General features: G+C 42.7%; 3 protein-coding genes across 3 annotated transcripts in view; 1 reads left to right on the forward strand and 2 right to left on the reverse strand.

The window, feature by feature from the left end:
- Positions 1 to 134: 134 nt before the first annotated feature.
- Positions 135 to 6,819, reverse strand: parp12b (poly (ADP-ribose) polymerase family, member 12b). Its single transcript, XM_070929234.1, has 8 exons — positions 6,440 to 6,819; positions 5,578 to 5,713; positions 2,862 to 3,117; positions 2,631 to 2,726; positions 1,997 to 2,123; positions 1,741 to 1,909; positions 1,400 to 1,520; positions 135 to 730 (listed from the first exon to the last, which is right to left on the reverse strand). The coding sequence occupies exons 1-8, from the start codon at positions 6,817 to 6,819 to the stop codon at positions 630 to 632; spliced, it is 1,386 nt and encodes a 461-aa protein (XP_070785335.1). The 3' UTR covers positions 135 to 629.
- Positions 6,820 to 7,557: 738 nt separating this feature from the next.
- On the forward strand, positions 7,558 to 12,822 carry ovch1 (ovochymase 1). The gene is made up of 14 exons (XM_070929344.1): positions 7,558 to 7,582; positions 8,194 to 8,259; positions 8,689 to 8,772; positions 8,979 to 9,162; positions 9,377 to 9,452; positions 9,847 to 10,036; positions 10,125 to 10,264; positions 10,628 to 10,778; positions 10,868 to 10,909; positions 11,096 to 11,318; positions 11,626 to 11,783; positions 11,919 to 12,017; positions 12,239 to 12,375; positions 12,642 to 12,822. The coding sequence occupies exons 1-14, from the start codon at positions 7,558 to 7,560 to the stop codon at positions 12,801 to 12,803; spliced, it is 1,737 nt and encodes a 578-aa protein (XP_070785445.1). The 3' UTR covers positions 12,804 to 12,822.
- A 372-nt stretch (positions 12,823 to 13,194) lies between these two features.
- stab2 (stabilin 2) overlaps positions 13,195 to 14,036 on the reverse strand; it is a 37,049-nt gene continuing 36,207 nt past the window's right edge. Inside the window, exon 69 of the mRNA XM_070928725.1 lies at positions 13,195 to 13,788. Within this exon, the coding sequence (XP_070784826.1) occupies positions 13,729 to 13,788 (60 nt within the window). The 3' untranslated portion in view covers positions 13,195 to 13,728. The remainder of the gene's footprint in view (positions 13,789 to 14,036) is intronic.

Raw genomic sequence — 14,036 nt, forward strand, 5'->3', positions numbered from 1 at the left:
AAGCCAAGCCAAAGTTAGCATGTAATGTTTATCAATATATGCTATTGTGAATGTTAACGCTAACATGTTAACATAAATTCAGTGCCAGCTTAACACTAATAATAAAGTTTGTGGGCTGAATAAACAGAACTCCATAAGGCTTCGGAAAACAGTTTTACTCAGAAAATGTGTCATAATACAAAGTAACTGGTACACCTAGAAAAGGGTCTCCAGAAGATCCAGTACAAGTATTTCTATTATGAAAAAACATGTAACAGATATCATCCACTCAAAGTGTCCTACTGTATGTGCAAAGTATCAATATTGGCTATTTAATTTTTTTGATTCTGATTCTGATTAATGCATCATAAACATCAACTAATCCATATGAAAGTCCTTATTTCTCTCATAGAAAATAAAGTCCTTAAATCAATAAATACAGTAACATTTTTAAACTTTACAGTACATGTAATATTTTTCTATGGCACACATGATGTTTGTTTCTCTGGTTTTGTCCCAGGTATAAGAAAACCTCATTCAGAACAGTGGAGTGACAGTTCAGTTAAAGAAATAATTCCAGATGTACCAAGACAAGGCACTCAATCAAGTCCAGTCTGTACAGACCAGGACCACATCAGTTAGTGGTTTCTCTACTGAGCGGCCTGTTTCTGCACCTCAGCCACGGAGACGAAGCGTGGACGACGATGAACTCTCCTCTTGGTGTTGTGTTTGGGGTTCCTCTGGTACATGTCTGCAATGAAGAAGACAAGATCAGAGAGCAAAAGCAGTGAAGAAGAGTGTCTCCTCAGTTTATTCAGCTGCTGCTCAGCTACTTGTTTTGGGACTTGCCTGTCTTGACTCCGAACTTAACTTGAAAAGTACCTGTCTTGATTCAGGACTTGTCTTGGGACTTGACTTGGAACCTGACTTTGTAAGTGACTCAGAACATACTGTCTTGATGTGACACTTGATTTGGGTCTTACCTGTCTTGACTTGTGACTTACCTGTCATTATTTGAGAAATCTCATGGGACTTACTTACCTGTCTTGACTTGGAATTTGTCTTAAAGACGCAACTGTCTTGACTTGAGACCTGACTTTAGACTTGTCTTGGAACCTTCCTGTCTTAATTTGGGGATTGCCAATCATGACTTGGAATTTGACTTTGGATTTGTTTTGGGATGTGCCTATCTTGACATGGGACTGGATTTGGGACCTACCTCCGTTGACTTGACTTTGGACTTGTCTTAAGGCCCAACTTGGGACTTGCTTGTCTTGATTCAGGACCAGGATGACTGGGACTTAACTCTGGACTTACCTGTCTTGACTCTGGACTTCTTAGCCAAGACTTACATGTGACTTGTAAAATTCTTGAAACTGACTTAATTCCCCCTCTGACAGGAGGTGACAGGAAGTTGTACCTTTGAAACTGATGACGTACTGTCTTTGGCCTTTCACCACTTTGACTTTAGCTGTTCTGTCAGACAGAAACAAATCCTCCAGAGTCCGCGATGTTACTGATGTGGTGCGCTGCTTTTCATCCTGAAGGAGGCAGACAGGGGTTAGCACACCAACATGCTAATAGTATAATCCCAGTCTGCATTGATTTGATGATTTACAGGTCAAAAGATACCTAACTGAACTCTGGGCGAGTTCCCAGACCTCTGCAGCTAGTCCCAAGACTTCTGCAGCTAGTCTTCACTGGAGCTGCAGCTAGAACCACTCAAACCATCCTTAAACTTCCCCCAGCGGTCCTACTTACTGGCGTTCCGTACTCCACCCAGTTCCCCTGGTCTCCCTTGTAGTACCACAGCCACTGAGTTGTCAGGATGTAGTGAGTTGGCTTGGTTACAGAGGAAACCGTGGAGAGACGGCGAACAGGCTGCAATTCCTGACTCATTGTCAGGAAGTCTACGGGCTGATTGCAGCAGCTGAAAACAGAGAAAGAAAAAGTTTTAGTTGGCGCTTCATCAACAGCAGATAATCGTCAAACCTGGACATGAGATGTGACCTCTGACCTCTGTGTCTTAGATGGGTCACAGAAATCTTGCTCGATGTCCTCCATGTTCGGCAGGTCTGTCCAGGTGACACCATCAAACACCTCCCACTTGTAGGGCAGGTGGAAGTGAACACAGCGGCACCCGTCTACACAGAGATAAAAAAAAAATCACAAGAACTTAAAATGTGAAAACTTCACCAGACAAGACTCCTGTTAAAAAAGTACCAATTTCAGTGAGCACATAATAAGTCATTGACATCATTTGATAAACCAATTAATAAGGTAATGACATCAAACACAAAATAATTCAATGTTTAAGGTTATCAAGAAATAAAAAAAAGGAAAATAATAAAATGTGTAAAAATAGGTTTCCCCCATTAGTTTATATATTAGTTTCTTTATGTAAACTGAATGATGTGATTGTTTCAGTGTGACAAGCCTCTACAGACTGTGAAGCTACTGAGAATCAGTGAGACATGAAGAGTCTAAACTTTGACACTTTGCTTCCATCTAGTGGATATAAAGGGATGAGCAGAACAGATCTCACAGCTGTTGATCACACAAGAGAAACATCAGGTCGTTTCCTCTCAGTGAATCAGTCTGATGAGAAGATGAAGCATCAGATAAAGATGTAGAGATGAAGCTGAACTCACTCTGAAACTTGCAGCGGTTCCTGATGAAGTGCAGACAGATGTTGTTGCTGTCGTCGCTCTGATTGACAGGTTTACAAAAAGAATCAGGAAGTTTCTCTGACAGACACAAAGACATAGAGAGTCAACACGAGCTGCATGTTGTTTCAGAGTGTAGATGGATGCATGAGGGGAACATCTGTGGAGCATATATAACATAAATACAAAAGCTGTGACCAGGCGTGTTATTGTCACCTGTTGAGGCGGCAGCAGCAGCGAGGTGGTGGATGTTCCTGTAGATGAATGGCAGATCCTGGATGACGTCTCCGCTCAGTCCTCTCTCCTCCAACATGCGGCGGCCATGTTGGTCAATTGCGTGCTGACGTTTACACTTGAGTCCGAACATGCAGCCGCCCTGAACGAAGTGCTGACACAGGTGAATTTTGGTGCAGTTCTCCTGGAAGGTGCAGCCACCGTGAGGACCGGAGCCTTTGTTATAGTGCAAACACACCTGAGACAGGGAGAAGACGGAGGAGTCACAGCTGAGAAGAGTCACTTGAAGGACAGACCTATGAAAACTACTGGAGAACAGAAAATGTTTTCTTTTAATTCTGACTAAACATCTCATAATCTTTTTCTTGACGTATTTTATGTGAGACGAACCTCGTAATTATTATATAAAGATCTAACTATGAGATGAACATATATTCTCCTATAATGTTTTCTTGTAATCTTGAGAACTCATAATTACAAGTTTAAGATTTGTTCTATTTATCTTATTTATGAGGTCACTCTCTTGAATTTATGAAATATAGATTGTGAAATGATTCGTTTTCTCATAATTTTGAGTTAGTTTTGTAGTTATGACATGAATCCGCCTCACATCGGTCTGCCTGGAGAGACTAGTGCTACCCTGCCTCCTCTCACAAGTCTGCTGCAGTTTGCCTACAGGCACACCTACTCAGCGGAGGACGCAGTTTTATATTCGACCTACAATCACTTAGAAAAGCTGGGCACATACACCAGGATCCTGTTTGTGGATTCCTCCTCAGCCTTCAACTGCATGCAGCCCCACATCTGGACGTAGCCCCTCCCGTTCTTTTGACCCTAACCCTGCGGAGGGTGATCACCTTGGGGTTCAAAGCTTTGCGGGGAAACGTGCTCAACCCTCCAGCACCTCTACGACCAGCGGACGGTGAAAAAAACAAGTAAGATCGCGAGGGACTCAACTGATAACCTCTATACACAATAAAGAGTAAAGACGTGATATGAGAGTTCTTCTAATTTAATTTAAATCTTGTGTTTATATTAGTTTTATAGATTATGAATTTCTTATTATATATAATTATGAGATGTTAAGTCAAGAAAACATGTTTTTTTTTGTTTAATGTGAAGTAAACGAACCTGACGGAGCAAAGTGTTTTACTTTACCTCAGTCAACGGGACACTGTGACAGTTTTTATTTCTTTTGTTTTTGTTCTTTAACTTCTTGTTTAAAACTTTTCAGGATTCTCGTCACCCATCTCTTCTTCACCCTCTCTGGACTTTTTCATTGCTACTGCGTTAACACATGAAGCCTGTTCTGACATTTGTATCATCCAATCAGATTGCAGGATCCTCATCTTTGTTCCCATCCACAGAAACCAGGACAGAAGCTACTCTGGTGCGTCCCTCCCCAGGAGAGAAAAGAAAGAGTGAAACGACAGAAACAAAGTGCACAAACATGTTTCATTGAATACAGATCAAAGAAGAAGAATCAGTGATTGAAAATGTCTCAGTGTCTTCAGACACAATTATTATTAAATTATTAGTAATAATTATTATTATTAAAGTGGCACCTGTTTCCATTGTGTTTGACTCACAGCCTCAGAGGGTGAGACACCAGAGGCCTGAACCACGAAGCAGGTTCAACATACCCAGGATATCAACAACACCTGCGATCCCACTGAGCGGTCACGCAGCGGTGGTTATCAACTCGGTGAGTCAACCCAGGGTTTCTCAGTCCTGATTATATTTTAGAACGAAGAGCAAACAGTAATATTAGACAAAGTTCAACACATCATCCAGGCGGAAAGCAGCACAGCTGCAGCTGCCAACAACCCCCACTGAGTGACTGAAGGCTTCTAATATCACTGCCCCATCATGAGGCCCGAGCAGATCTGACTGATTACATTTGTGTGTTCTATTAAATTCACGTGTTCATATGGCGTGTTGGACAGTTTTAGTCTTATTCTGTCAGCTGCAGCCCCGGAGTTTCAGACGGAGCAAATAAAACATAAATATAAAAACATGGTTCAAAGCGGTGAGTGGGCTTACTTTCACATCTTCTAAGAACAACAAGTCCAAGGCTTCAGTGCTTCAGTCAGTCTCTGCTAGAGGATGATATCAGCACACAGGAGTCATTCCCTCCGACCAGAATCTATATCTCTCATATTAAACACCGTCAGGGAAAGACAAAGGGCTGCCGGTCTCTGAACACTCTGCCCCCCCTAAGAGACGCTCTCACGCCACCCCCACAAGGTCCACGGGATCTTCTGTGATTGGTGATGCCGTTTTCCAAGAGAGCTGATTGGTCAGTAGGCGGAGCTTTTATACGAGTTGATCTGCTATCTGGAACATCACCTGCAGGATAGGTGTGCAGCATAAGTTACCATGGCGATGTACCCCGGTAAGAAGTGAACCACCGTCGTGACCCTGAAGGTACCTTGCTGACCTCAAATCCTGCTTCGTAGTAGAGGCCTCTGATATCAGTGAGACAGGTGTGTCAGGTGTAAACACACACAATGTGGATCTGATGAGGCAGGAAGATGAGATTTAAACTCTTCATCTCCAGACTGAACACAAAACATGCAGTCAAGGTGCAGCTTTCAACCACCTGCTGCACTTCAGACAGGCAGCCAGTAACATTTAGGGTGTATGAACTGCGGCAGGTGTAGTGAGTCACATGTGTGTGTGTGTGTGTGTGTGTTACCTCTGGCAGCAGTGCGCGGTCGTTCTGCAGCAGCAGCAGGAACAGCTGGTCTTCGTTGAGCTCGTGCAGCGTGCACTCTCTCAGTAATCGATAGTTATGATCTGAACGAATGTCGTGGGAGAATTTACACGACTTCCTGCGACAAACAACAGCTCCGTTAACCAAATAGATCTTCATTTCATCAGAGCTGATCAATAGTCAATATCTTATGTTTAAGAGTTATAATAGTTAAGTAATTCAGTGCTGCTTAAACCTGAGAAATATTTGTGAATCTAAATGTTTCATGTGTTTGACTCAATAATGTTCAGTTCTACAAGTATATTTCATGTTCAGTCCGTCACTGTTTATTTACATTAAACCATGATAGGGTGTGTCAGCTGCTTCCTGCCCCTCATCAGTTTCGTTTCTCTAGAAATCAAACACAATCAGCTGTTCCATGACGTCACTGTGATGTCTGATGTCATCATCCTGGATGTTTTTATGAGTTTCACAACAGACTGAAGAATGTATTCATTATTGTTATTAATATTATTATTATTAACGCTTCAGTGCAGCTTCCCTTTCTGTTTCCTCAAGTTTCGTTTTGTCTTTTCACGCAGCAGGAAGTCGATATCACTCCGCAGCGGAGGGCACTGGGTAAATAGTCCACATCCATTAAGATAATAAGATGTTTAATAAAGCCGTCTATAGACAGTAAACTGTTGTTTTACAACTACGGAAGCCTGAAAGAGAAGAGGAAACAACCAGTGTTTGACTGATCTGATCTGATCTTTGCGGAGAGACGAAAGCGTGAATCCCTCCGCTGAGGATCAGATCAGATCCAGTATTTTGGGATAAACTTGAGCGCGTGCGCGCGGCTCACCTGCCCTTGCCGAACCTGCAGTTTCCATAGATGAAGAACTTGCAGAGGTGCAGCTGCTGACAGTCCCCGCCCTCCTCCCGGCCGGACCCGCTGCCCCCCTCCCGGTCGGACCCGCAGCACTCCTCCCGGCCGTACCTGCTGCACAGCCGCAGGGAGGTTTTGGCCACCACCGCGCAGTCCTCCACCCGCTCCCCTGCGTCCCCCTTCGGGCCGCGGACCAGCAGAAAGCGGGGGCACCGCTGGATGATGAAGCAGAACTCTTCTTCGGTGATGTCGCAGCGCTGCAGCAGCTTCCGGTGCAGCTGCAGCAGCTGCATGGCCCCTCCGCTGCTGCACAGGACGCTGGTGGCCAGCAGGACCTCTCTGCTGTACCCAGACATGATGCTTCCCGCTCCGCGGACTCTCCTCAACTGGTCGTTTCTGGGGAGGCGCGCCAGGTGCATCATGCGTCACTTCCGCTCCTAGAGTGTCACAATAAAAACACTCTTCCAGGTAGGTTGTGGACAGCTTGCCTGTTGTCTGTTGGAAAATAAAACAGATGTTGATTGGTGAACTGTGACAGCTGATTGTCACCTTTTCTTTCATTTATTTATTTTAATCTTATTTTATTGTATTCAATTGAATTAATTCATTATTTCAGGTATTTTTTTCTCTGTTTATTTCTGTATGTTTTTATTTAATTTCTGAATTCTTTGAGTTTGTTCTGGTCAGCATCAGTATTCTTTGATATTTTTCTGATTCAGCTCTGATTGAGGGTCATGCTAACAGCAACATGTCAGCCTGTTTGGGAACCAATAACACCCCAGAAACAATTAGAGCCATCAGGAGAGCAAGACTCTGTTAAAGCTCCTAAAATATGCTGCTGTAATGTCAGCGACAGGTCGGTGCTGCTGTTCTCTTTACAGCCTGTATTTGTTTCCATGTAGTTACATGGTCTCCATTACAGCAGCTGAATCAGCTGTTAGCAGCTCCTGTCTGCAGTGTCCTCATGGACGGACAGACAACTATCAGTGATCACTGAGACACTGAAGGAAACTTAAAAACAGAAGGATTCTCAGGCAGGTTCTGCAGCATCTTTCTCTCTGATGTCTGAGTGGATTTCTGGAGGTTTATTCTGGATGGACATCAGAGATGATGATATGTGTAAGTCATACTGAATGATATCAATAATTATTAAATTTAACCTGCTGCAGAACCTGTTTAAGTGAAAATGCTAAATGAAAGCTAATAAAATATATGTATATATTTTGATATACAATAATCATAATATAATTAGTGTGCTTTATTTAATTATGACACAGGAAATGCAAACATAAAAAGCAAATACACATTACAGTGTGTGTGTGTGTGTGTGTGTGTGTGTGTGTGTATGTGTGTTGTTTTCATTTAGACATTTTAAACCTTCCATAGTTTTGTTGGGAGTCATTTTCTTTTAATTGGTTGTTTCTTTTAAAAATCAAAATGATGTCATTGTTTGATGCAGTTGAAAACAAACTTGTGTATTTCTACAAACCAGGCGTGAACTTCAGGTTGACCTCCAGGTGCTTCTAATCAGACAGGTGTGTACTGAAACAGGTGGCTCCTCATAGACTTGAATCAGGCTGAAGGGTTTTGAGCCTCAGTGAGACACGATGCTGTGTGCTGTCAGTTTTCTGTCAGTCTGTCTGTTCACACTTCACACAGGTGAGAAACTGGATTTCATCTCTACACATTCAAAGTTTTGCTTCAAGGTAAACTGTGTTTTGTGTTTTCAGCTGAACTCAGTCAGAATCCATCAAACACATCAGATCACAACAACACAGGTGCTGATCCTGGACCTGGTACGATCATTATGTTTCCATCTTAAGTTTGACAGCTTGACTTGATGTGATGTTTAATTGTCCTCTCTGCTGCTCTCAGATCAGCATGTTTTAACTCTGTAAACTGCTGAGAATGAAGCTGTTTAAAGTAAATTTTCATTAAGAAGAGATTCAAACCTGCACGTTTAAAAAATACAGTTCAATAAAATAAATTCATTATGATTTAAAAAGAACTGATCCAGATGAAACAGATGAAACTGAAACAGATTCAGCTCAGAGGTTTTCGACCTGAAACATGAGATGAATATTAGACCCTAAGATACTTGAATCAAACTTGCATCCAGTTTTCTTTATTGAATCAGTTTGAAAAATGAGGATGAATCAATTGAATATTTATATTTCTCTGCTCTTGTTTTGTGTCTGAGAAGTTTTTCTTTTTTGTCTCTTCAGACTTAAACCTGAATCAGATCAAGAATCAGCTGAATGAAACTCTGCAGGAACATGAAACTTTCTCTGGACTCTTTGGATTCAGTGGTACATTTAAAAACTCTTCAAAAAGTGAAATGGTTTTCAAATTAAAATGCTTAAAATTTCTAAACTCAAAACTTTAATATCTTTTTGTCATTGTTAAAGATATTAGGAATTTATTTAAATGTATTTCAAAATAATTCAAAGTAAAACTAGAATTAAAATAACTTTTTTTAAAACTCTGACTTTCTCCAACATGTGTTTGCCTGTAGACCTGTCGGGGGTACGGCCCTTCAGTCCAGAACAGGAGGTGGAGTCCAGGATCATTGGGGGTCAGGAGGCCTGGGCTCACTCGTGGCCCTGGCAGGTTTCTCTTCGATTCGCCTCCATGCCGGCCTGTGGAGGAGCCATCATCGGCCCACTGTGGGTTGTCTCTGCTGCTCACTGCTTCAAAAGGTCAGAGGTCATCAACATCTGTTAGCTCTGGAGTTAGACCAGGATTAGATTTACTGACTAGACTTAAATCAGAAGGCCAGAGGAACTTCTGCTGAGTTAGAACAGGATTAAATGTACTCTGAGACAAGTTCGTTAGGAGTCAGAACACAAACTGAGTCTCAGTTTCAGAATCTATTTCCTGATTTCACCTGCTGATGATTAAACCGGTTTACAGGTACAATAAAGCTTCTTTCTGGACGGTTCTGGCTGGAAAACACGACCTGGACAATCCTCGTGAACGTGGACAACAAGTTAGAAACACACAAACACAAAAATCCGGTTTTTATATTCTAGATCTGATCCACCGTCAGATGATCAGATCAACATGTCTTTAGTGTTCAGTAAATCATCAGCATCTGGATGAAGCTCCGACTCACCGTTTCTCTCAGCGGTCTGTGGACCAATCAGACAAAGTATTTCATGTCCACTCAGGCTGCTTGTTAACCTTTTATGTAGAGTTCAGTTCAAAATCACCTGGTTTTAGATTGTTACAAAAACAAAAGCACTTCTTCATTACAAAACTCATCTTTTCCCTGAGTACACATGTAATGCCTGCTCTCCTTCATCTGGAGTTGACCAGGTGACTTTAACTCAACAGGTTTAACTGCAGTTTCTTTCATTTTCTTCTGTTAACTTAACGTTCAGTTGGTTGGAGTCTCCATGATCATCAACCATCATGGCTACAACACTCGGACCAAAGAGAGCGACATAGCTCTGCTGAGGCTGCAGGAGGCGCTGGTCTTCAACCAGTTCATCAGACCCATCGACATCTGGATGACTCCAATGCCTCCCTTCAGGAGGTGCACCATCACCGGCTGGGGCTCCACCCGAGAGAGTGAGGAAGTGTTCAGACTCGATTCACAAGGAGCTTCTTGAATCTGAGCTGAAATTACTTTGTTTCTTCCTGGTCTCTGGTTCATCAGATGGTCCTCGAGTTCACAGACTCCAGGAGGTGAATGTGACCATCCTGCCCCCTGATGTCTGTGACCAGTACTACCTTGGGAGGATGCGACCCTCCATGTTCTGTGCTGGGAGGGAAGCAGGAGGAACTGATGCTTGCCAGGTAAGACCTGAACAGCCTCCAGAGTCAGATGAAATATACAAGAGGGACCATCAGAGTTCAGAATCTGGACTATGAAGAACTTTAAACCAGCCTGAGGCATGAGACAGAAATTTGATGACTTTAGAGTCGACTTGACAGAATCCAGACTTGCCACTTTGCCGCTCGGTCTTGCTGTCCACTGTTCATTGCCCTGTCTTGTCTCTTTATCGTGTTGCCTTGTCTCTTTCTTGTCTTCCTGTTTTGTCTTGACTCTTTGATATCTTATGTCTCCATTGTCCTGTCTTGTCTCTTTGTTGTGTTGTCTTGTTGACTGTCCTGTCTGTGTCTTTATTTGTCTCTAACATTGTCCTGTTTCTGTCTCAGGGGGACTCTGGAGGTCCTCTGTCCTGCTTCACTGGCAGCAGGTATGAGCTGGCAGGTTTGGTGAGTTGGGGAGTTGGTTGTGGACGAGCCAGAAGACCAGGAGTCTACACCAAAATCCAACAACACACTCAATGGATGTCTGACATCATGAGTAAATTTCACAGATAATCCAACACCTGGTTGTTTACCTGTAAAATATGTATTCTAGTCTGTAAAGTTAATGTTCTGATTCATTCACAGATGATCAGAAAAATGTGTATGTAGATGACCTAAGTACTGAAGGTAGGTTTTTACATCACACTATTTTTTTTATCTTATTTCTATCTTTTGATACTGAACTACAACACTTACTTGTTGGGGAAAAACCAAATCCCCTTTATACAGATCTGCAGAGAAACTACAAAAAGGACCCTGTGCAGATGTTCATGTTATTCTGTCCACCCCTGTATCTCTTCACCTGGATGACAGAGGACAGGTGTGGTAAGCAGCAGAGCTCCAGCTGTGAGAAGGCTCCAGGCCTTGCTGGTCTCTCAGTGTCCCAGGATGGTGAGGTGTCCGTGGGGAACCTGACAGAGTCCTGCCCCTTCTTCTGGCCCTGGCAGGTCAGCTTGCAGTCTAATGGACACCACTACTGCAGCGGAGTGCTAATCCACCGCCGCTGGGTCATCACTGCTAAACACTGCAACATCAGGTACTAGTACTACTACTACTACTACTACTACAGCAGCTCATCACTGCTAAACACTGCAATATCACATACTACTACTACTACTACTACTACTACAGCAGCTCATCACTGCTAAACACTGCAATATCACATACTACTACTACTACTACTACTACTACAGCAGCTCATCACTGCTGCTGGGTCATCAAGGCTAAACTCTGCATGCCAGGTTAAATATCACAGTACCACTCTGGTCAGTATTACGGCTAACTGCAATTCTGGTCAGGTAATACTACGACTGTTACTGGCTGACTTGAATTTGTCCCTGCAGAGCCAAAGAGGACATGGTGGTTCTGGGAGTTCATGACCTCCGGTTCTCATCATCTCAAACCGTCCCGGTGGACGAGGTCTTCAACCTGCCCCAGGACGGCAGCTTCCCCCCGAAATCTGACCTGTCGCTGCTCCGCCTCAGCGTGCCTGCCAGATTCAGTATGAACACCTCAAAAATAAACTTTACAAACAGTGAAACTCAACATTTTACACTTAAATTCCTCTGTAGTTTCACTGACACACACATACTCTATGTTGTGTGTCAGTGTCACTGTCCTCTGATTGTGTCTCCAGGCTCTAATGTGTCTCCAGTTTGTGTCCCTGATGAGGACGAGGAGCTTGATGGCAGCTGGTCTTGTGTCACAACCGGCTGGGGAGCCTCGAAGGCAACAGGTAGTCTACATACAACAACCAACACATGTCACTGCTGAACACACTCGACGTGGGGTTTTATGACTCTGATGAGGTAAAACAGCTGAATCCTCAACACACAGACGGATCAGACTGAGCCGCCATGACAGATCCCCAAAGGTCCTCAATATTATGAAACACAAACCCAAACAAAGCTGTGGTTGTTTGACTGTTTTCATCAAACTTATGCGTGTGCTGTGTAGTGGACACTGATCCAGACCGGCTGCACCACGTTGGACTGAATCTGATTAATCAGACGACCTGCAGGGAGAAGTGGGGAGGAGGACTCATCAGTGACTCCCACATCTGTTCACATCCTGCAGGCTCTGCCTCCTGCATGGTAACTCCACCCTGAACATTAACCCCGCTTTCGGTTACTGGACGATATCTTCAAAGTCTCTCTCAAATTATAGGCTACTTCATCTACGAAAAGGACATCAATAAAAGTTGTCATATAGTAACTAAGGGCGTGTTAAGATCTATGAATTACATAAACTTCCTGAGATTCATTTGTTTTGGAAACAGGTGAAAAGATTTCATCAACACTACTTGTGTTTTTAGAAAAGTTTACTTGTTAAGATGAAGAACTGTTATTTTTCTCTGCAGGGTGACTCTGGAGCTCCACTGTTGTGTCGTAAACGTGGTGCCTACTTCCTGTTTGGCATGGTCACATGGGGCAGCAGGCGGTGTGATGCAGACAAACCGGCCATCTTCTCCAGAATATCAGATTATCACTCATGGATCACTGAGGTGACTGAAGACGTCTGAATAACTGAAAATAAACTAATTCAACAGGAAGCTGTTTGTCTTTTTAAAAGTGCCTCTAAAAATCTTCCATGTGACTGGACATGATTTTACTGTACGTGCTGCATGTTAGGGTTGGGTTAATTATAAACCTTATCAACACCTTTTGAGCTTTCTCATTCCAACACTTCAGCGGTCGAGGATTTTCACTGGAGTTCACTGTTGAGTTTTGTTGATGAATGTTACTTAAATTTCCTAACTTTTAAATCTTCGTTGCCTTTGAGAAAAACACTAGAAACAAGATGGAGCACAAGTCTTAAACACACTTATACATGATTCTTCACTTTACTTTGTTGTTTACATTATCTGCATAAAAAACAATGTTTAAAAATTGGAACTGTCCTGACACCAAATCTAGTTAAAACTGCAGGGATTTTTTTTATTCAAAAACTGAAAGTCAAACATAAACAAAATGGAACTTTGTCAGCAGCAGATTTAAGACTGCCACTGGGGGAAGTAAAAAAGTGTTGTTTGTAATCGGGGTGAAATAACTTCAGTTTTGTCCATTCATGTTCTGGAGTGAAACATCAGTTTGTAAAATCTGGCATCACTGAAGTTGCCAGACTTCACTAGTGGAATTTAACTCTTTGTCAGGGATTACAGAGAAACTTCTGGAGAGACTCGGAGCACCTCCTTACATCATTTAGTGTTGGTTTTCTGTGAGGGCAGGTGGCTGACAACTGATGATGCTTCATTGAACCCTCCATAAACTTTCTGGTTTTGGGAGGCAACACGGTTCAGTCCAGTTCTCAGAAAGACAAACCTGAGACAGGACGCAAGATGAGAAGATGAAACACTGTTGATGGTCAGAGGATTTTCAGTCCACAGAGGTATAAAAATATTTATGAGGGTTCCAGTCCAGCAGTGAGCAGCAGCAGCAGTTTCTCCCTCAGCTGTCCTGCAGCAGGTCGTATGATCCTCCGTTCACCACCTCGTGTTTGTCCTCCGCCTGCAAACAGACAGTGAGTCTGCAGTTAAAACCACTCGACTCAACAGTTATCAGGCTTGAAACTATTGCTGTACTATAGCTTATTTTCATTATTAATCTATTAATCATTTGTTTTCCATGTCAATTTCAACAATTTAAAACCCCCAAATGGTTTTGAGATGTAAAGGCATGAATTAAGATTAAAGCAAGCTAATGATGTAAGAAACTGGAAGCAGTTGATCAAAATTATTTTATTAACTGATTACTCA

This window comes from Enoplosus armatus, chromosome 22 (assembly GCF_043641665.1).
Source record: "Enoplosus armatus isolate fEnoArm2 chromosome 22, fEnoArm2.hap1, whole genome shotgun sequence".
NCBI classification, from domain to species: Eukaryota; Metazoa; Chordata; class Actinopteri; order Centrarchiformes; family Enoplosidae; genus Enoplosus; species Enoplosus armatus.